The sequence below is a fragment of the Manis pentadactyla genome, chromosome 13 (assembly GCF_030020395.1).
Source record: "Manis pentadactyla isolate mManPen7 chromosome 13, mManPen7.hap1, whole genome shotgun sequence".
Taxonomy (NCBI): domain Eukaryota; kingdom Metazoa; phylum Chordata; class Mammalia; order Pholidota; family Manidae; genus Manis; species Manis pentadactyla.
Window position 1 is genome coordinate 66157000 of NC_080031.1, and position 19452 is coordinate 66176451.

Consider the following 19452-nt stretch of genomic DNA (forward strand, 5'->3'; position numbering starts at 1 on the left):
TAAAATAATAGGCTCCGGACTGCATATTAAATATGCACTTGTTCCAACATTCATTCATCAGCTTTGATACTGTCCTCAAAGTATCTTCTCTTTCAAAGGGAGAAAGAATTCAGTGATCCACAGTATTTCTGCTGAGGAAAATTAAATGAACTTGTCTTCATTTCAAATAAATATATACGACACAAAAAGCTCCAGAAAGTTATGTGATCACAATTTTCATTAACAAGAGTCTCTTCTGGCACAAACAAAAAGACTAGGATGAGGACACTAACAAATATAAACTCACTCCATGCTCCTGGCTAGGAAGAATTAATATCGTCAAAATGGCCATCCTGCCTAAAGCAATCTACAGACTCAATGAAAACCCGATCGAATTACCAACAGCATTCTTCAACGAACTGGAACAAATAGTTCTAAAATTCATATGGAACCACCAAAGACCCCGAAAAGCCAAAGCAATCCTGAGAAGGAAGAATAAAGTGGGGGGGATCTTGCTCCCCAACTTCAAGCTCTACTACAAAGCCACAGTAATCAAGACAATTTGGTACTGGCACAAGAACAGAGCCACAGACGAGTGGAACAGAACAGAGACTCCAAACATTAACCCAAACATATATGGCCAATTAATATATGATAAAGGAGCCATGGACATATAATGGGGAAATGACAGCCTCTTCAACAGCTGGTGCTGGCAAAACTGGACAGCTACATGTAAGAGAATTAAACTGGATTATTGTCTAACCCCATACACAAAAGTAAATTCGAAATGGATCAAAGACCTGAATGTAAGTCATGAAACCATAAAACTCTTAGAAAAAAACATAGGCAAAAATCTCTTGGACATAAACATGAGCAACTTCATGAACTTATCTCCCCGGGCAAGGGAAACAAAAGCAAAAATGAACAAGTGGGACTATATTAAGCTGAAAACCTTCTGTACAGCAAAGGACACCATCAATAGAACAAAATAGCATCCTACAGTATTGGAGAATATATTCATAAATGACAGATCTGATAAAGGGTTGACGTCCAAAATATGTAACAGGCTCATGCACCTCAACAAACAAAAAGCGAACAATCCAATTAAAAAATGGGCAGAGGAGCTGAACAGACAGTTCTCCAAAGAAGAAATTCAGATGGCCAACAGACACATGAAAAGATGCTCCACATCACTAGTCATCAGAGAAATGCAAATTAAAACCACAATGAGATATCACCTCACACTAGTAAGGATCGCCACCATCCAAAAGACAAACAACAACAAATGTTGGCAAGGATGTGGAGAAAGGGGAACCCTCCTACACTGCTGGTGGGAATGTAAATCAGTTCAACCATTGTGGAAAGCAGTATGGAGGTTCTTCAAAAAGCTCAAAATAGAAATACCATTTGACTCAGGAATCCCACTTCTAGGAATTTACCTTAAGAATACAGCAGCCCAGTTTGAAAAAGACAGATGCACCCCTATGTTTATCGCAGCACTATTTACAATAGCCAAGAAATGGAAGCAACCTAAGTGTCCATCAGTAGATGAATGGATAAAGAAGATGTGGTACATATACACAATGGAATATTATTCAGCTGTAAGAAGAAAACAAATCCTACCATTTGCAACAACATGGATGGAGCTAGAGGGTATTATGCTCAGTGAAATAAGCCAGGCAGAGAGAGACAAGTACCAAATGATTTCACTCATATGTGGAGTATAAGAACAAAGAAAATACTGGAGGAACAAAACAGCAGCAGAATCACAGAACCCAAGAATGGACTAACAGTTACCAAAGGGAAAGGGCCTGGGGAGGATGGGTGGGAAGGGAGGGATAAGGGACGGGGGAGAAAGTGGGCATTACGATTAGCATGTATAGTGTGTCGGGGCATGGGGAGGGCTGTGCAACACAGAGAAGACAAGTTGTGATTCTACCGCATCTTACAATGCTGATAGACAGTGACTATAATGGGGGTTGTGGGGGGTGGATTTGGTGAAGGGGGAAACCGAGTAAACATAATGTTCCTCATGTAATTGTAGATTAATGATACAAAAAAAAAACAAACCACCCAATAGAACATCAAAAAAAGAAAAAGACTAGGATGCTTCTGTTGAAACTCAAAAGCCCCAAGGATAATTTTTGGTGGGAATAAAATTCTGCTACTCATTCAATTAACTGGGCAATCAATAAATTAGCAACAAGCCAATTAGAACCAAACAAACCCTATCTGAAATCAAACTAAAATTAAGGAAAAATACTAAGTAAAACTGAAACTGGAAAACAGAACCATTTCTTTGAACAAAATAAATTCCCACATAAATAGGCACAGGGGTGAGGAGTAGACACTACAGTTTAAATCCTAATAAAAAAACTTATTGGAAAAAAAACTACCAACCATGGTTTATTATGTGTTCCAGGCCACCCATCTGGGTGTTCGGAAACCAGTGGTGAACAAAACATACTAAGTCCCTGCTCTTCTGGAAGGTACATTCTAGTGGTTATAGGCACACAGTACAGATACATGTATCACAGGGGTAATCAGTGCTTCAAAGAAAAACAAATCAGAATAAGGAGTTAGGGAAGGTAAGGATGGACATTTTATACAGTGTGATAAGAAAGAGGTTGATTTTTATGAATATAATGAAAACCAACAGCCATTTTCCACATGAGAAAACTACTTTTCAAACCTAGATTTTACCCACATACAATTATTAGTATCATGATCTACACCACTGCTCCTCTGTGAGTTATATGCAACCCAATTTTACAGGAAGACAGCCTCCTACAAAAACAGTAATCACTAAGTCAATAATTATCTTGGGGAAGCCTAGAGAATGCTAGAAAGGAAAATGTGCTGGTAACAATACAAAGCAAAATCATATATTAGCCCTGTCCACAAAGAGATCCCACTCTAATAAAGGAATCAAATCAGTCATACAAAATTTTCTTAAATAACAAAAAAAAAAATCAAATTTGTCAGCAACTTTCTTGACAAATTCTAGAAAAAATAAAGTACATAGTGCTACCAGAGTCAATGATGTAACTTCTTGGTAAAAATGGTACATTAAACACAACTCCACGATCACCCCTTCTGGAAATCCAACTAAAAAATGGCACAAATTTGTAGTAAAAAAAATTGAAGAGGAAATCACAAAAATTTGGAAGCTGAAAGCAGATGGATTAGTGAAAATGAGCTTAGCCAACCTAAGAGCGCTGAGTCCTAAGCCAGACACAGGGCTATCTGACAAGTACCCTAATTTATTTATTCTATTTTGATATCATTAACATTACAATCACATGAGCAACACTGTGGTTACTAGATTCCCCCCATTATCAAGTCTCCCACCACATACCCCATTGTAGTCACTGTCCATCAGCACAGTAAGATGCTATAGAGTCACCACTTGTCATCTCTGTGTTATACTGCCTTCCCCGTGCCCCACCCCCATTATGTGTGCTAATTATAAATGCCCCTTAAACCCCTTATGCCTCCCTTCCCACTCACCTTCCCCACTCCCTTTCCGTTTGGTAACTGTTAGTCCATTCTTGGGTTCTGTGAGAGTGCTGTTGTTCTGTTCCTTCAGTTTTTGCTTTGTTGTTGTACTACACAGATGAGTGAAATCATTTGGGACTTATCTAACAAGTAACCTAATTTATACTGCAGATACTGTTGACAGCAAGAAACACCCTGGTACTCTGAAGTAGGACTGGGCGAACATCTATTTAAGAAATAAAACAGAGCCCTACTCTAACTTCATGCCCCTGGGCACATGGACCCTCATCGACCAAGGCAAAAAATGAAAGGTTTACTCTCCAAGGACAGGAAAGCAGAATCTTAGACCTGACAGTCCCCTGGCACATCTGAAGGAAGCAGTGCCGTACGGAACAAGTAAGGGAATTCAGTGGACTTTTTGTAGATGACGATATCCCCTCTCAACTTCCCTCAGCTTACAGTTTACTGAGCAGGCAAAGCCCAAGAGAGAAGACGAAGATACTGACATTTGGTGTTCCCTATGAAATGATCCTGCCATTTCACCTACAATGAAGTTTGGTCAACAAGCCCCGCTCATGCACAGAACTTCTCATCAGATTTTAAGAGCCTCTCTTCTGAATATAAGGGGACACACACTAGTCATCAGACATCTGGGAAAAACTCTCACTGTGGATTAACTCACCCAATGTTCCCTCCACCCTCTTGTTGTACTTTCCTAAACTACAAAGCTAGAAACCCCATTTCCCAGAATCAACTGCAGCTAGGATTCTATATACAAATTCAGTACCTCTAAGGCATCCATAAGCATATAAAAGAAGGAAGCACCATGGAGCCACCTCCCTGGACCTCCGTCAGAAATTTTTCTGCTGACAAGCAAGGTTACCAATCTTAAGTGTTTCTGTCCTTAGCTCAATACTACACACATTACTACAGCTTATATTAAGCTTTGAAATCAGGAAGTAAATCCTCCGATTTTGTTCACTGTCAAGATTGTTTTGGCTATTCTGAGTACCAGGCATTTCCATATTAATTTTAAGCTCAGCTTGTCAATTTCTGCAAGAAAGGCAGCTACGATTTTGATAGAGATTGCACTGAATCTGTAGGTCAATTTGGGAGAACTGTCAGTTAACAACAATAAGTCTAAGTCTTCCAATTCATGAACTTGGAGTATCTTTCCACTTATTTAGGTCTTAATTTCTTTCAACAATGTTTTGTAGATATCATTACAGGTCTCATGCTTCTGTTTAATTTATTGCTAAGTAGTTCATTCTCTTTGATGCTAAAGCAAATGGAGTTTTCTTAATTTCACTTGTAGATTTTATTGCTAGCATATAGAAATACAGCTGAGTTTTGCATATTGCTCTTGTATCCTTGCTAAACTTGTTAATTAGCTCTCAAATGAGTTTTTCATTTTTCTATAGCCCTTAGACTTCCTAAGAAATCATGTCATCTGCAAATAGTTTCTCTTCCATTCTGAATGCCCATTACTTCTTTTTCCTACCTAACTGCCCTGGCTAGAACCTCCAGCACAATGCTGAATGTAGTGGGCATCCTTGTTTTGCTCCTCTACTTAGGGAAAAAGCAGTTTTTATGATAAACTATGATGTTAGCCAAAGGTTTTTCATAGATACCCTTTATCAGGTTTAGAAGTTCCCTCTTATCCCATGTTTGAATGTTTTTATCAACAAAGAGTGGTATACTGTGTCAAATGTTTGTTCTGCATCTACTGAAATTATCATATATGGTTTTTATCCTTTATTCTATTAATAATGGTGTATTACATTGTTGACTTTATAGACTGAACCACTTCTGCATTTCCAGGACAAATCCCAGTTGGTGGTGGTGTATTCTGCACATGTTGGTAGGTGTGGTTTGCTAGTATTTTTTTGGGAATTTTTGCACCTATATTCATAAGGGATATTGGTCTGTGAATTCTGTCTGGTCTCTCAAGTATTTAGGAAATAGTGTGTCAGTATCCATTCTCTGGTTTGCTTGGTGTCACAAGGCAGCTGTTCATTCAACAGCAGAAGTTGCAGCTTCCTGGTCATGATTTGTAGCTATACAATGTTTTTTTTTTAATTCAGTGGTTTCAGTGGTGGCCTCAGACATAAAAACTCCCAAATATCAGTTCTACAATGCTCTAGGCATCGTTCCTGCTCCTCTAGCCTGTGTAATAATTTATTTCTAAGCATCTACTTCCCATAGTTTTCTTTTCTGCTCAAAATATCTAAAAGTTTGATTTCCGGCACTGACAGATACAAAGACCTAGACAAATAGAAAAAGAAATTAATTTGTAACAAACAAGAACTATGAAGGAAAATAAAGGCTTCTGAAAAGTTGAGAAGCTATTGAACCCATAAAATTTAAATAAGCTCAGGATGCTATAAAGAAAGTCCAGGAAAATAAAACTAAAAAGAAGCTATTAGAAATTTTAAATGATGGCAAAACTCAGAAGGTAAAATCAAGAACATCTACTACGGAAAAGAAAACTGAAGAATCGATTTAAGAGTCCCAACATGTGAATAATAGGAGTCTCAGAAATTAATAAAAGAGGGAAAAAGTCATCAAGAAAACAATGTAAGAAAGTCTCCAAGAACTGGAGAACACAAATTTCCAGACTGAAAAATTCCCACCAGATGGAGAGAGACCCACAAGGAACATCCTTGTCGAACTTCAGAACTGGGCCAAAAGATCCTACAAGCTTTTTAATTTTTCATGTGTTAGTGCTTCTTAGTAACAACGAAAGGTAGGAAACTACAGAACATGACTTCAAATCCTGAGGAAATACTTTTTTACAACTAAAATCCTGTATCAAACTATCATTGCTTATGCAATTCAAGTAAAGAAGAGCGTAAGGCTCCAAACCATATTCCTTAATAGGATAAAACAGAAAACCTCCTGACTCCAAACGACTTAATGTTTTAACAACTGGCATCAAGTCTTTCTATAAAATTAGACAAAACTAAGTGGGAAAAAACATTTTCATAGGTAATCAAAAGGTGGTAAAGGGAAGAAAACAAATCATAGTACACCACTGAGTTCTGCTGGTCTATGTTCATATACCATAGTATTTGATACAATAGATGTGTTCCTGAAAAGTCTTGTATTCTGAATACATTAAAAATAACAGCAGATGGGAAAAATAAGGTTGGAACAAACCACTCAAACCTACTCATCTTTGTAATCAGAGCACCAGCAATAATGTAAATAATTAATACCTCGGGAGATGACCTGGACCACTCAGGCAGTCCTCTTCATGCGACTAGCTCTGCCTCAAGAGCGCTTGAACACGCACGAGGCCAGAGTGGCCGTTCTGGCTTACAGGAATTGATACAACAGAGATAAAGTAAAGCTCTGAACAGAACACCTGCTGCCTCTCGGGGGGAGGGAGACATGCCGACAGGAACTTTTAATTTTCTTGAAACAGAGTTGAAAGTGGAGCTGAGGGCTTTCCCTCTGAACTCTACTCTTGGTATTTTGGCTTCCCTTCACCAGGAGGAGTCATATGTAAATCAACGCAACCTCCAATTATAATATGAGCTAATTGGTGTTATAGAAGCATTTGTAGCAAAAAACACTGAATTAATATTTTAAATACCAAAAACTTATCTAAACTGATATAAACTAAAATACAATGTATGACTATTGGGAAAGGGACAAGATGTGCTATGGAAAATACAATGAAAAACTCAATTCTTCATCTTCCACAGCACAAAGGCGAAAATAGCATTTACGTATACAGATAAATACAAAAAGAGCAGTGAAAGGTAATCTTTGTCATGAGAAGCCTTGGAGAACTCTTCTTGAGTCCTTAAATTGTGTGCACACGTACATGCTGCTGCACACTCATAGGCTAGGGATTTTCCCCCCCGCTCGTATTAGAAAACTGAGAGGGAGGAGTTCCCCAAGCAATGAACGCTGTGGGAATCTGAAGGGTGAGGAGTTAACCCAATGAGCCAAGTCCAGACAAAGGAAACCACATATGCAAAGGTCCTGCCATACTAAGAGGGAGCATGTAAAAGGGACTGAATAAATGACTTCACCGTTAGAGAAGTGGGGGCTAGACCAAGTGTGGTGTGAGAGACAGCTGGAGAGACAGACAGGAGCCAGAGCTCATGCAGGGAGAACTGTCAGGTAGGATGTCCACTATGTCCCAGTTTGCCCAGGACAACTTCCATTTATGCCAGCTGTCCCAGCATAATTATTAATAAAGCTCCCTCTTTTCATACTCAAAAATATCCCTGTTTGGATGCTAACTTAGATGGTCATCCTATTCGGTCCTACTAAGGATTTGTCTTTATCCTAGAGGCTACTGAAGTTAAGGGGTGAAGTGAGCATTTTTTTAGTGCACGATCTTAAAGGCACAGTCTGGTTCCCTACCCAATGTTTTGTCATGTAACAAGAAAACATCTATTTTAAATAGACCTTTAAGAACATCTCCTTCTTTTCACAGCCAACATTCTTGTACAACTAAGCTAAAGCCATCTCTTTCTTCCTATTCCTTCCTTGATAATGATCAGTGGTTTTGACCCCACTGCCCTTGACTGGCACTAGGCACTCCTCACAGTGAACAATAATCTCCCAGGCACCAAAGTCAATGGGCACTTTTTGGGCCTTATCACACCAAAAGTGTATAGCATTCCTTCTGGTATCTCCTTGTTCCATGACTCCGTTCTTGCTGGACCTCTCTGGCTATTACTGATCATCTCCATTGTGGGTTTTCCTTTTTCTATCTAGTCCTGATATGTAGGTGTTTTCCATTTCTCTGACTTTGCCACTCTTTTTTCTCTCTCTGTCCCCAAATATCACCCATGATCACACAAGCTCCTGAAACTGTACCTCCAATCAGTCTCTCGTCAGAATTTCAGAGTTCTCCAAATTGCCAGCTGACTTCTGGAAGTCCAACAATACCACTCACTCGCGACTAACCCTGAGCAGGGTCGTCCAAACTGGTTCCTTCCCCCCTCAATCTCTTTTAAGGGCAATGCTCACTTCCCAGTCACCCAGGCTCGGAAGCAGAGTAATCCTGACTCTATTTCCCTAATCTCCCACCTTCTGTCCTTTCCCGCTGCCTAGGCCTCAGTTCAGGGGCCACCTCACTGCTCACCATGTCCTTACGAGTGTTCTTATCTCTACTCCTTTTTTCCTCCAAGGAGTAAGAGAATAGCCAGACTGATCATGTCATTCTTGAGACTCCTCATTACCTAAAAATCTAACCCTCCCCTCACCACACGCACACAAGTGCATGCAGACACACACACACACACAGCTCTTGTTAGGTGAACAATTTGCCATTCACGCAACACCCTCTCCATTTTGCCATTCAGGACAACACCATTATCCCTGTAGAAGCTAACACCTACTTACCTCCCAACACTCGCTCAGATTTCACTGCATCCCCAAGTCCCCTGGTATGTCTTGCAACACTTCACAAAACCTCTGGCCTGCCTTAGGTACTCTTTTTCTCCAAAGCACCATGTGGATACTGCTCTCATAGCACTCACTGCGCTGTACCATGGAATGTGTTTATATATAAAGTATCACAATACTGATGTAATGTTTGTTTTCTGTCTTCCCCACTAAACTGTAAGCAACTTGATAACAGGGACTGAGCCTCCCATATCTCTATTCCCAGCATCTGGGTCAAGGCCTGGAACATAGTACTTGTTCCACAAATGTGTGCTGAATAAAAAATGAAAACATTTCTGTCAGGAGTACCAAGGACTTATTTAAAGATTTTGATTACTTTTAAAATTATTATTAAGGCGTGAAGAAAATCACTTTTTAAGTTTGAAGAGTCTCTCAGTAATTCGTCTTCATCTTTCCTTGTTAGTAGGTGAAGCCCACAGTTGGTATTTCACACAGCTGCTTTATCACTGCACCATCCTGACAAATCCAAAACTCCTCCCCAGGAGCTGAACTATCACTGTGAAGCACACATCTACTGCCAGTTCCAAAAGTAGCACCTTCTTCTGTCGTCCCATGTTAGATTTCTGTCCTATGTAAAACTTAAGTCCCAAGGAGAGATGCAGTGCTCTGTGAGCCTGCTTCAGTCAGGTAAACGGGAATAATGACTGCAGAACAGCAATGATATAAAGATTAAATGAAGTGATACACATAAAACCCCTCTGGCAATGCTAGAAACAAAGTGCGGATCTATTCTAGGCCTGTCGTGTATTTGCTAAAATATCTGAGCAAAATACTTAACCTCTCTGAGCTCGCTTCCTCACTCATCAAACAGTGTTACTATAAGGCTTAAAAGACAGTGTCTGTACAGTGACCGCAGTGGTTTGGGAGGGACTTGATAATGTGAGTGAATGTAGTAACCACAATGTTGCTCATGTGAATCCTTCATAAGATTGTGTATCAATGATACCTTAATAAAAAATAAAAAAGGATATATAACCCCACAAAGAAAACAGAAAAAACAAAACAAAAAAGACAGCATCTATTAAGTTATCTAGATAGTGTCAGGCAAACAGCAGCACAATAAATGTCAGCTCTTTCTGTCCTGCATCTTACACAAGTATTTTAATCTCTCTAGGTCTCAATTTCTGTATCTACACAATAAGTTGGTTAGACCATATGCTCTAAGACCTCTTAGAGAGGAAAAAGTGCTGCAATTCTATCTATGATCAATAAATCCAAATCCACGGGGAGGTGAGTAGAGGGATGGGTACAGTAGGTGTAGGGGGAAAGAATCAGTGAGAATGTTTGACATCTTCATCTGGGTGGTGGTTACGTGCCTATATCAAAACTCATTGGGCTGTACGCTCAGATTATATTGTATTATATTGTATATATCTCAATATTTTAAAAGTAGTGCATTATATTGTATATATCTCAATATTTAAAAAGTAGTAATCACGCTATTCCATGATTAAAAGAAATACTTAGGTTGGAAACTCAAGTCAAGATACATGGTATCTTCATTCCTTTACATTTAATTGCTGTTTATAATACTTTGTTCTTTCTTTATCCCACTTCATGAGGTTAAGTAATTTCAACTATAAAAACTACAAAATAAAATAAATCCAAATGCAGTGAAGGCAAAAATTTTCAATTAAAAAAGGACCAAAGAAATAAATCAGCTAAGGACATTTAATATGCTCTGAAAATATCAGCAGAAACCTAAGCTTATGACCCACATTTTGACATTTTTACTTCCCTTATGTTAGCAACATGAGCATAACAACAAAAAATGATCAAGAACTAGAATGAACCTCCAAAAATTAAAATTAAATTCAAACAGGAAATGGACACTCATCTGCTGCTGGTGGCATCAATAAATTGGCAAAATTGTAATTACTTTATCCAGTGGTTAACATTTAACCAGTGAAGTAGTTAACATTTAACCATTAAGTTAACAGAGGTGGGGAAGAAATCTGGTGTGGTCAGCAAAAGAGAATAACCATGGTTCTCTGTGGCATCTGAGAAACAGAACAGATACAATCACTAAAGCCTACATTCTTGGTCACAGCAAACTAAGTGGCCAATAAAGGTTACTGACCCATCTTCAAAATGTATCAAATGATGGTACAGTACATTTAGTGACATGTAAAGATGTTCACAAAATAGAGTTTCACAAAAAAAAGGTTACATATCAATATTTATCATGGACCTATTTTTTCTATAATATGGATATGAACAGAAAATCTTCAGAGCTCTTATTTATGAAACTAGGTGATTTTTTTCTTCTTGGTGTTCATCTATATTTTGTATTTTTCCAAACTAATTTTTGTGTATCAAAAATGTGAACTTTTAAAAAATACTCCAAATGTAGCAGCCAAAACACAACAGCCTTATCACAGAGGTAGAAGGGGAAAAAGAGTTAAAAAAAATTCTGATTAGGAAACGTCTTTGGATCCCTGAAAAAAACTGGGAACTTCAGTTAGACAGGGTCCCATCACCTAACTGACGCCTGGGGTTCATTCTCACTCTCTGTACATGAAATACATCTACACTGATGATATAAAACTGAAGATCTCTAACTCAAGGCATACCAGAAGTGACAACATCTGGACAAATGAAAGAATATACACTGTGTGAGGAAAAAAGACTCAGCAGCATATTTTAAGTGCCTTATCTTTCATTCCGTGTTTATTTCCTTGAATCTGGGCACACCAGAAGATTACCTAGTCTAATCCCCTAGGTTAAATAAACAACTCCAGATGATATCCTGCTCTACCAAACATCCTTTGAAAGCATGGGAAGGAAGTGTCATGGCAATTTAAATTTCTTAGGACCTGCTTCCTAGACTTAAGACCAATTCTACGGGTTTCATCATTCCAGTTCTTCCCTTGAAAATTAAAGCAGTATCTAACACAAAGTTTTACAGCTGTCATATTAAAACCAGGGTGTTACTGTCAACTTGCTTCTACCACAGCAAAATTAGGACACAAATGGCTCTTGTTTTTTCAATTAATTATCCTACTTAAAAAGAAAACTCCTTAAGCAGATTACCATTTATTATTTTAGGTTTGAAAACTAAAAATTACGGAAGTTAAAACACCCCTGCAGATTTTGTTTAACCTATATGCATTTCCTAAATTTCAATCCATCTGTGAACAAACTATGGAAATATCAGCAGAAATAACAACAAATAATGATCAAGAACTAGAATGAACCTCCAAAAATTAAAATTTTATTACTGCACCATCCTGACAAATCCAAAACTCTTCCCCAGGAGCTGAACTATCACTGTGAAGCACACACACATCTACTGCCAGTTCCAAAAGTAGCACCTTCTTCTGTTGTCCCATGTTAGACTTCTGTCCTATGTAAAACTTAAGTCCCAAGGAGTAAATTCATAAAGTCCAAATATACAGTAAAATTCCCCACCGATCTCCACTAACGAAGTAGTAGGAAAAAATTAGTCTATTATGCTTGCATTTCTGTACACTTCCTAATTTCTTCAAATTGCTAAACTGGGTAAAAATTCATTTATTAATAATGAGACAGGTAAATCAGGCTAGAAAAAGGTCTGTTTCTTAATTGTTCCTGAGATTCAGAAAACTACTACTTACTCCTTATCCCAATCATACAGATGAGGAAATGAAGGAGCAAAGGATTAACCTGCCCCAAGTCAAAAAAGTAGGATGCTGCAACTTCCTGTAGTACTCTCACTTGACACTACCCCACTCCCACTACTGTGATTGACAGTGTCCCAGTTGTCTTTGTTAGAAGCGAATCAACATCTGTGCCCATTTTTAAATGAAAACACGCAAATCCACATTTCCCATTGTAAGTTTACTCGCCAATCTACTGACAAGCAAAATCAGAGGAATGTTTCCCCAATATACTACATAGGCTTGATCTCTCAACCTCAAATCCATCCCCTCAAAGCAATGATGCTTGGGGACGGAGGTACACGTCTACAAATCTTCAGGTGCGTAAGTACCACGAAGAAACTCCATCAATCCTATACGTATTGTGTTTGGGGATAAAAACATTTTATTTTCATAAAATTATATTTTAAAAGAAGCACCATTTGTTTTGAAAAAGTATGAAGTTCTGCTTTAAATAATAGAATCTTTGTATAGTATCTCAAAGATTAATCTTGAGTTTGGGGCCTAATTCTAAGACATTAAACCATGTTTCTGGGGACATCCTTAAAAAAATTTTTTTTTCAAAGAAGGCACAGTAAATTGGCTTGCTCAGCCTGTCAAATGATCCTAACATACTCATTATATTAATTACATACCAGTGAGCCCCCATTACAGTTTTCCTAACTCATCATTCTCCAAGAGAGAAATGTACTTTAGAATGAAGTTTGCTGCTTTTCAATCAAGCTTAAATAACTACCACAAACCAAATGAGGAATAAAAGACAACTTCTAGAGTCTGATAAATGAACTCAATAAGCAGTCAATTTAAAAACTCAAATCCACACACTCTTATCTGTACTTCCAGAGTTCTAAAACCTAACATTTTCATTAACTCATTGGATGACAAAACCTGACCTGAGTGGATGTGAAGCCATTTTTAGTTGTCCTTCTCCACTTACTGTAACTATTAATATCTTTCCCTGCAGAAATACGTTTTAGGGAGTGCTACCCCAGACCCTACTGGGGATTCATATACATTATATGCATCATAATGCCTTCTTAAAACTGGAACTGCTTTATTTCCAAAACACAACACCAGAAGGCTTTTACATACAAGACCAGGGACCTATATCACTGAAGGGGAAAAAAAATGTATGCATCCATAAAATTAGTTACTGAATGTTTCATCAGCATACTTAATTTTCTCTTTTATCTAGTTTTCCTCCATAATTAGTAAATACTGAAATTTTGAAATAATTCCATTTTATTTTGCTTTTTTGTTTAGAGTTGACTGATGGTATTCATCATCATTCTCAGAAACTGTTCCCCAAAAAGGCTTCCAATGAAGTATAATTAAACTCAGACTGAAGCAGAGTGGTTATATCTTTTTTTTTATTAAGGAATCGCTGATATACTCTTATGAAGGTTTCACAAGAAAAACAATGTGGTTACTACATTCACCCATATTATCAAGTCCCCCCATACCCCATTGCACTCACTCTCCATTAGTGTAGTTAAGATGCCAGTCACTACTTGTCTTCTCTGTGCTACACTGTCTTCCCCATGGCCTCCCCCACACCATGTATACTAATCATAATACCCCTCAATTCCCTTCTCCCTCCCCCACCCCTCCCCTTTGGTAACTGCTAGTCCTTTCTTAGAGTCTGTGAGTCTTCTGCTGTTTTGTTCCTTCAGTTTTGCTTCATTGTTGTATTCCACAAATGAGGGAAATCATTAGTATTTGTTTGTCTTTGCCTGACTTATTTCACTGAGCATAATACCCTCTAGCTCCATCTATGTTGTTGCAAATGGTAGGATCTGTTTCCTTCTTATGGCTAAATAGTATTCCATTGTGCATATGTACGTAGAGTGGTTGTACCTTATGATCTAAAATCTATTTTTAGATGACAGAACACCTGCATGGAAACTTGTCAAATTCTCTCCATCAGGAAGCATACCCATGATTCTCCTGTCTTTGAAGTATATTGTATACTGAGGAACCAAAAAGGGACTAAGTAATTTTGTAATCTATAATTTCTCAAGACTTTTTTCTTATATAAATCCACCTAAAGACACGCTCATTACAAAGACTGACTCCAAATAAAGTTAAACACAGAAAATTATTTTTAGACATATGAGCTAAATGAACCCAGACAATAAAACATTTCTTCCTTTTCTCTTAGAAAATAAACTTCATTTATTGCTCAAAATTAAATGATTTCCAGATTGCTATATGCAGACAATAAAGTAAAGGCACTAAAGTATATGTAAACCCATTGTAACAAAATGAATAGGAAAGGGATCATTAGCCAACATTTCAACAAATTTCTAGATAATGAATTGTAGATAAAACTACTTATCACAGAACACGCACACAGTGATTGCAGGGGAAAGTGATGCAGACTGAGAAAGTGGGGATTAAGTCATGGAACAGCTTTGTACATGACCCTCACCCACACCCCTTACTCATGTCTGATAAGTTACTTAAATCTGTGAAAAAGGCAGCTTTACTCAATATTTTTTTCCAACAGGCTGGCCAATAGCATATCCCATTCATATAGAAAGAAGTCCTAGTTTGTTCTTCCATTTAAAAAATTGGTGGGAGGGACTACCTGAACAGAAGCAGTAATACTCAACCATTACCTAGTCCTTCATTTATAAATGTAAACAACCAATTATCAAGTATGTGACAAAAGTCATTAGCAAAAAAAAACAACAAAAAAAAACAAGTCAAACAAAAAAGTGACTAGGAGGGAAAAGAGATAATCCAATTAACAGACAATTTTTTTAAAGACAGCCCTAAATATTATCCTCAGACAGATTAAAGAAAATGCATCTTTAAAACAGAAACACCTGAAAGAGAAATACTGGTACAAAAAGATTTCTTGGAATTAAAAATATGATTGTTAAAATGTCACCATTGAGCTGGATAAGATTCAAAGTAATTTCCCAGAATAGGAAAAAATTAGAAGATAACGATAAATTCTGGAATAAAATTCTGGAATAAAGTAAGTTTCCCAGAGTTAAAGAAAGATCAAGCCTTTAAGCTGAAAGAACACACTTGTAACAACTAGGATGTGGAACAGAATATCCATATTGAGACCTATTACCATACAGTTTACAAAACCCAGGATAGACGAAAACCCCAAAAGCTTCCAGAGAGGAAAAATAAAGCGATTACCAAAATAAAATATTACTGTCACTGGCATTAGACAGACATTACAACACTGGATGCTGGAAAACAATAGAGCAATATGATACTACCTAAGTTCTGTGGGAAAATGTTGAACCAGTATTCTATACCTAGCCCAACTATCAATCAAGCATGAGGCAAACAAAATGATTTCGGACACAGAGGACACAAAACATTTAACTCCTGCCATCCCAAGCTACTTAGGGTTATTCTCCAACGAACTTGAGGGAAGAAAGTACACCTATGCAATGGATATTTTACAATTAGATATCGTCAAAAAGTTTGAAGATATCCTGAAGGCAAATTTTTCTTTAGTCAACAACAAAAATGAAAGGCTATTTGGGGACAAAATGTGCAAGGGAAATCAGGGTTGAAATATGAAAGTAAATTGTGGCATATTTTGAGCAATTACAACATGTTACAGAAAAAAATACATCTAATCCTGACAATAGCAATGTATGGACAGACCTAATTACCAAAAGAAAATTATATCCCTAATACTTATCTTGTAACCAGAATTGGGTATCTTTTGACCATCTTCCTTCAGTTCCCCCTGGCCACATACAGAGCATTTTACAGCTAGAGTCAGCCAGGTGACAGTCTTGCTACTGTGTGAAAAACCTTAGCTGTTATCCTCTGGAAAGATTATAAACCACCAGCATCAAAATGCTTGATTAAATAAAATACAATTTTTATTTGCTTGCTGGGTATCTCCCCTACTGCACTCAGCAACGTAAGGGCAGTAATAATTTTTCTTCCTAACCTGTTTCCTCTTCAAATGGATCAGTGACTGGCCCATAACAAATATTTAATGTGTCATATTTTAACATTTCTGAAACCAGGATGGGTCCAACAGGATCAATCCATGGCCCTGATATTTTTACCTTCTAGGTGCTACACATAATGAGTCATACAAGCAAAGGCATCTAAGATTTAAGAAATTCAATAACAAAAACTACGGAGGATAGGACTCGTGTGACTCCAAATGTTGGTAAATCCAAGATACAGGAATATTAAGCTCATTATTTTGAGTCATGGAACTAAATACTTAAAGAAATAAAAATAGAGGGCTAAACATAATTGCCTCCTGGGAAGAGGCAGTAGACTGTTATTGCCTTTCACTATAAGCCAGTCTAAACTATTTTATTTTACCAAGTGCTCAGACTTTTTATGAACTATTTTCAAGTATTTATTAAGGAGCAAAGTAGAGATTCACACATACAAAATGACAGGGACTGAGACAAGAACATTCCCACGGATACAGATAGGCATTCATGGGCAAACAGTCAAAGTCAGAATCAGGCATCCCCAAAAATTTCAATTGGCAATGACGGTTGGAGACAACGAATTCTGGACACAAATTTAGCAAATTTCTAAAGCGTGACATCAACACGATCTGCCTACTAATGAAATTACACCATTTTGCTCAACAGAAAGTCAAGGCAAGATAAGCAAAAGCTAGCAAGTTTATCCCAGCGCCCGGACTGAAAATTCAGACCCCACCCTCCACCCCCGTAGGTGGAATAATTACTAGTTTTCCCCTCTCCGAAACACTCCACATTTACACAACACCCTTGCACCTGCCCTGGCCAGTCTACACAATGACAGACGCGCGAAATGAACCTGGTGTCTCCATTACCCGAAAGACCAACTGACTTTATTATGAGGGCGCAAAAGCTGGGGAAGGGGACTGCTTAGGGGTAGGCGGTCCACGGATCGGAGGACGGCGGCCATGACATTCAAAAACCCAGCTGGCGGAGTCTGGTGCACAGAAGCACCCAAGGGCCTGCTCCAGTCTCCGCCAAAAGAAAGCACGCCGTTCCCCAGAGAGAGCTAACGAGCTTTAAAACCCATTTTGCCCTAAGCCGATAGTGGCGTTCAGTTCAGACCCCGCCCCTCCCTCCTAATCCGAGGCAGATTTCAAAATGTCACACGGCCGAGCGCGCCAAAGTGGGACCCACCCCCGCGTAGACCTGGACGCTGGAGGCAGGTCCCACCCCTTCGGCCCTCCGCCCGCGCAGAGTTCATTCATTCTCCTGGCGGGCAGCTACTCCTCCCGGACCCGCCGTCCCTACACCGCAAAGCCACCAAACGCTTTGTGTCGGGCCTGGCCGGAAACCGGGCCGCGCGTTCGACCGCGCGCCCAGACACCACCTCCCTACCCCGGCGACCCGCGGGGCTTCCGCGCCGGAGAACCCTTCTGGATCTTGGGGTCCCGGGCCCGAAGCCGGGCGTGTTCCTCTTCCGCGGCCACATGGGCGCACCTCGCCCTGTCCTGCTAGGTATCCCGGATCGGGAAAGGTGTAGCCGGTCCGGCCATCGCGGCAACTCGAGCCCCCTCCGCGACCCCTCCCCCCCAGTAAGAAACACTCGATCCCTTCGCCTTCCCGGAGACGGAGACCCTGTCGCTTCCGAAGGGCGTGGGCACTGACCCCGTCTTCCCGCTCGGGCTGCAGCCCCAGCCCCTCGGGAGAGCTCACGCGGCCGCCTGGCGAGCACTCACTTGAGGAGCAGCTGGTCGTGCTCGGCTTTGATCTTGCCCAGGTCGATCTGCAGCTTGGCGCGCTCGCGGGCCGTGTCGTCCAGGGCGCGGCGCGCGTCGGCCAGCTCGGTCTCGTACAGCGCCTTGAGGCCGGTGAGCTCGCGGCCGCGCACCTCCTCCCGCTCCGTCACCTGTAGCTGCAGCGCGCTGTTCTCCGTCTCCAGGCTGCGCACCTTGTCGATGTACACGGCCAGCCGGTCATTGAGCTCGCGCAGCTCCTCCTTCTCCTGCAGCCGCGACAGCCGCGTAGGGCTCAGCGGCGTGGCGGGGCCGCTGGCGCGGCTGCCCGCCCGCGGCGGCACGGGGGTCGCGGTCGCCATGGTGGGCGGCGGGGCGATCGGCGGGGGAGAATGAGCAGGGGGCGCTGCAGGAGCGAAGCCGGGACCGAAGGCACACACTGGCGACCAGCGCGCGCGGAGAGGCCGACGTGGGGAGGAAGCAGCACCTGCGATGGCGGGAGAGAGGTTACAGCACAAAGGGCGAAAGGGGAGGACTATGAACCGATCAGTCGTAAAAATGCCCTTTGTAAGGAAACACGCACACACACTCGGGAAGACCGCGGAGAGGGTCACCGGGAAGGCCGAGCAGGGTCCGCGCACGCCGCCGCAGCCGCCGCCGAGTCTCCCGCCCGCAGCACTTTGTTTCCTCTCAGGCGGCGTGGCGCTGCGCGGCGGTCCGGGGAGAAGGGCCCAGAGGGGGGAGGAGGAGGTGGCTCAGACCACGGAAAACGGTCCCCAACAAGGCCAGCGCGCTCTGCGCCCCCACCTGACCGTGACCAACCAATGGGGAACAGGCGGCGCGCCCGAGCGGCTCGAGGGCGGGGCCTGTGAATTCAAAATTCGATCCCGGAGCAACCCTCGGCCGGGCGCGCGGGGCTGGGCGTGGCCGGGGAAGTGCTGAGGGCGCCCTGGAGGGGCGTCTCGGGCTGTTCGCCCGCTCGGCCACTTTGGGCCCGGTGCGCGCCGGGCCGTCCCACCGCCCCGCGGGAACCCCTGCAGGGGCCGGGACTGCAGCTGGCGGGAAGAAGCCCGGAGATTTCCGGGGCGGGCCCGCGCCCACGCCCACGCCCGGCAGTTCAGGGAAATTCAAATGTAAACGTGCCCGGCAGCCACCCGTAAGAACTCGCGGAGGCCGGGACGACCTCGGCGTTGTAACCTTATACCCGCCGAGCGGAGCGGCGTCGGAGAAGGGTCT

At 41.1% G+C, this 19452-nt stretch overlaps 1 protein-coding gene across 3 annotated transcripts in view; it reads right to left on the reverse strand.

The window, feature by feature from the left end:
* LMNB1 (lamin B1) overlaps window positions 1–18999 on the reverse strand; it is a 54389-nt gene extending 35390 nt beyond the window's left edge. The window contains exons 1-2 of one of the 3 annotated variants that reach the window (XM_057490637.1): window positions 18806–18999; window positions 18220–18703 (exon numbers count right to left, since the gene is read on the reverse strand). In XM_057490637.1, the coding sequence (XP_057346620.1) occupies window positions 18220–18578 (359 nt within the window). In that variant the 5' untranslated portion in view covers window positions 18579–18703; window positions 18806–18999. Of the gene's footprint in view, window positions 1–18219 lie in introns of all 3 variants that reach the window. The other 2 variants (XM_057490636.1, XM_057490635.1) reach the window with 2 other exon arrangements.
* Window positions 19000–19452: the final 453 nt, after the last annotated feature.